Consider the following 3,802-nt stretch of genomic DNA (forward strand, 5'->3'; position numbering starts at 1 on the left):
AGACCATTCACCATTTTGGTTTCCTTCCTCTGGACATGCTCCAGCTTCTCAACATCTGTTTGAATTGTCATCCCAGAACTGGACACAGGATTATTGCAAGAGAGCCCTAACCAAAACAGAATAGAGTGGCACTATTACTTTCCTTGATCTTGACACTATACTCCTATTGATACAGCCTAGGATCACATTGGCCTTTTTAGCTGCTGCATAACACTCTTGACACATGTTCAACTTGTGCTGTACTACGATTCCTAGTTCCCTTTCACACATAATTTAATTGTCATAACAACTTCCTGCAGAATCGTGAAATTTCTAGTTTTAGTGAGGCACTATTGTTCTCCACTTTGTAAGGTTTCTAAATATCCAATCCTAAACTGCAAATTCTGGAATGTTGTGGGACGCAAGTGCTATGCTTTTAGGGGATTTTGGTACTTAGCTCAATAGAGTGAAATAGTTTTACTGGGGCAATAGTGACCTCTGGACTCAGCCAATCTATAGCAGGTCCTGAATCAATCAGATCTTCAGAGGCATTTGAAATAGGTTTTTGTGTTTTATTTAGGGGTAAAGCAAAACACACAGACACATACATATAAGTGTTCATGCACACACACAAGAACTAGGTAACAAAGGTGGAGTGGTGAATAGATGTAAGGCTTTGATAATGGTGATATGTTATCTATCCAGATCTTTATTCCAATTGCTTAGGATTTGAAATAAGGAGAGGTCCGTAGTTCCCATGACAATTGGGGTTGGTGAGTGCATTGAGGTGTTTAGCCATGAAAACAAACAGAGTGTCTATCTGTAACTGGACTGACACTGAAGAACAACAAGTCGGGGCTGATATTTATACTGAAATTGGTTTCTTCTTGGGAGCAGAAACTGTGGGTTCAGAAAGGTTTATATCACTTTAGAATATTTCCTTTGTGGGGGAAGAATGGTGTGAAACAAACTGAATGCAATGGGTGTTGGATGCAAATACATCAGACAAAAGGGATTAGCTCACCGCCTCTCAGATTCTTGTTGGCTCTGAATTTTGATCGCGTTCACAAGCCAATGTACACTACAATCTGAGGGTGATGCACCAAATACAGCTCAAAAATATCATAGCAGAGTACAGAAGCAAATATCCAGACATAGGCATTGGCAATGCACTGACCACTTTTCACACTTAAAAATAAGTCACAAACACAGTCGATTTTATCAAAATCCTTTGAGGTTCTCTATGCTGAGTTGCAAAATAATACAAATATTTGCAAGCTCTCCTCTCCGACTTCCATCAACTTCACCATCTCTTGCTCACACAACTCAGATCCAATCCACTCCAATCCTCATGTGAGCTGCATAATGTATTGGTTGTGAGTCCTCTCCTGGTGCCAAACAGCATGAAGCATCCTCTGCAGTTAGCTTGCATCATGCCTTGGGCTCTGACTCAGCATTCACTGGCCGTCTCCCAGGATATGATGCCACCTGCCAATCAAAGTATTTTTGCACATGTTTAATTGAATATTTTTTTTCAACAGTCCTTTGACTATCTTCTTCTACTGATTCCCTCAAGGCAGTTCCCTTATGGTCTCTTCTTTGCTGGCTCCAATGAGTAAGAATGCAACTGTTCAATGGATTTAGGGGCATAAGCATCAGGGTCATGATTAGGTTACTCACAGCAACTTTATTAATTTAATCTCTAAGAAGGAGGGGTTAATGAGGGCTAAATCATGCGATAACACCCTCCTCTCTTAACTGATTTTCAGTCTCATCTGTAATTGTCCTTCTTTACAGAAAAACATTTGAGTCATGAGAGAGTCCACACAGGGAAGAAGTCACATAAATGCCAGCACTGTGGGAAAATTTTTGCTTACAAGTCAATCCTAGTCATGCATCAGAGGGTCCACACCGGGCAGAAGCCATACAAATGCCAGCATTGTGGGAAACGTTTTTCTTGGAAGTCAAACCTAGTGATGCATCACAGATTCCACACTGGAGAGAAGCCATACAAATGCCAGCATTGTGGGAAATGTTTTTTTACGAAGTCATACCTAGTGACACATCTGAGAATCCACACAGGAGAGAAGCCATACAAATGCCAGCATTGTGGGAAATGTTTTTCTCAGAAGTCAGGCCTAATGATACATCAGAGAGTCCACACAGGAGAGAAGCCATACAAATGCCAGCATTGTGGGAAATGTTTTTCTCGGAAGTCAATCCTAATGATACATCAGAGAGTTCACACAGGAGAGAAGCCATACAAATGCCAGCATTGTGGGAAAGGTTTTTCTTTGAAGGGAGACTTAGTGAGACATCAGAAAGTCCACACAGGAGAGAAGCCATACAAATGCCAGCATTGTGGGAAATGTTTTTCTCGGAAGTCAATCCTAATGATACATCAGAGAGTTCACACAGGAGAGAAGCCATACAAATGCCAGCGTTGTGGGAAATGTTTTTCTGGGAAGTCATACCTAGTGATACATCAGAGAGTTCACACAGGAGAGAAGCCATACAAATGCCAGCGTTGTGGGAAATGTTTTTCTTGTACGTCACACATAGTGTCACATCAGAGAGTCCACACAGGAGAGAAGCCATACAAATGCCAGCATTGTGGTAAATGTTTTTCTTCAAAGTCAGACCTAGTGAAACATCAGAGAGTCCACACAGGAGAGAAGCCATACAAATGCCAGCATTGTGGGAAATGTTTTTCTCGGAAGTCAATCCTAATGATACATCTGAGAATCCACACAGGAGAGAAGCCATACAAATGCCAGCATTGTGGGAAATGTTTTTCTTGGAAGTCAAACCTAGTGAAACATCAGAGAGTCCACAGAAGAGAGAAGCCACAAAAATCCTAACATTATATTTGTCAATAACGAATACAAAAAATATATTTTCAATCCAGCAGTGCAAAGAAAAGGCCCTTGTGATCTTATTTGTAAAAGTTGTCTGTCAATATGTCTCTATGTTTTCAAGTTGGATTTTGTTAAGTTTAGGTTTTAATTGCCAATAGTATAGATAATTGCTTTGGGTTGTCAATTTGGCTGGGGATTGTGGGTTGTGGTATAGGTTAGGTAGATGGGAGGTTGGGATTTGTTGCAGCTGGTTAGAATAGTTATGGGAATTATAGCTTTTGCAATGTGTGGGATTTTGGCTTAAGAAAGTTGGGGGCAGGTATTAACAGAAAGGGCTAGTTTCTGGGAATGGCAAAAGGGGGCCTAGTTACCTGTGGGGCAGAGACTGTGGGAATTGGAGGTGGGGGCTAGGTTTGGAAGAGGGTCATGTTTTAGGTTTTAGGGGTTTTAATGTATTGTTTGGATTGGAGTGGTCAGTTCTGGCTTAATCACTGAATTTCTATGTGTTCTCAATAAAGTTCTTTACTGTTTCAACACACTGGACTTTGATGCACAGAATTTCTGAATTTGCCCAAAACTGACCCTTTCTTCTCTCCTCAGTTCTCTTCTCCATTCCCAGCCATAAGAACAGCACAGACACACAGACACAAACATACAGGATACACAAAGAGAGCTATATTTCCAAAGCAGAGCCTTCCTTTTCTGCCTTTCCCTCCTGAGTCCAGCTCTGCACCTTGGGCTCCATTGCGGTCTCCTCAAAGGAAGAAAGGAGGGAAGGAAGGGGAGGCCACTGAACCCCGGCGCATACCTTCCTTTGCCACAAAGGCCGCCAGCGGAATAAGCAGCAGCATCTAGGACCTGGCAATCCCTGCGCATGCTGAGGAGGGGCCTTTGGGACTATATGCACCTGCACAGTCTCAGCCCCAGAAGCCATTGCTGCCCTCACAGTCTGTTCTGAGGGAGGG

At 42.3% G+C, this 3,802-nt stretch overlaps 1 protein-coding gene across 1 annotated transcript in view; it reads left to right on the top strand.

Annotated features, from left to right (window-relative positions):
* The window catches only part of LOC149290495 (uncharacterized), a 22,579-nt gene extending 19,348 nt beyond the window's left edge, over positions 1 to 3,231 (top strand). The window contains exon 4 of the mRNA XM_089489254.1: positions 2,028 to 3,231. Within this exon, the coding sequence (XP_089345380.1) occupies positions 2,028 to 2,840 (813 nt within the window). The 3' untranslated portion in view covers positions 2,841 to 3,231. The remainder of the gene's footprint in view (positions 1 to 2,027) is intronic.
* Positions 3,232 to 3,802: the final 571 nt, after the last annotated feature.

Source organism: Sceloporus occidentalis, unplaced genomic scaffold (assembly GCF_023333645.1).
Source record: "Sceloporus occidentalis isolate IW3139 unplaced genomic scaffold, rSceOcc1.0.p SCAF_39, whole genome shotgun sequence".
In the NCBI taxonomy this organism is placed as follows: Eukaryota; Metazoa; Chordata; class Lepidosauria; order Squamata; family Phrynosomatidae; genus Sceloporus; species Sceloporus occidentalis.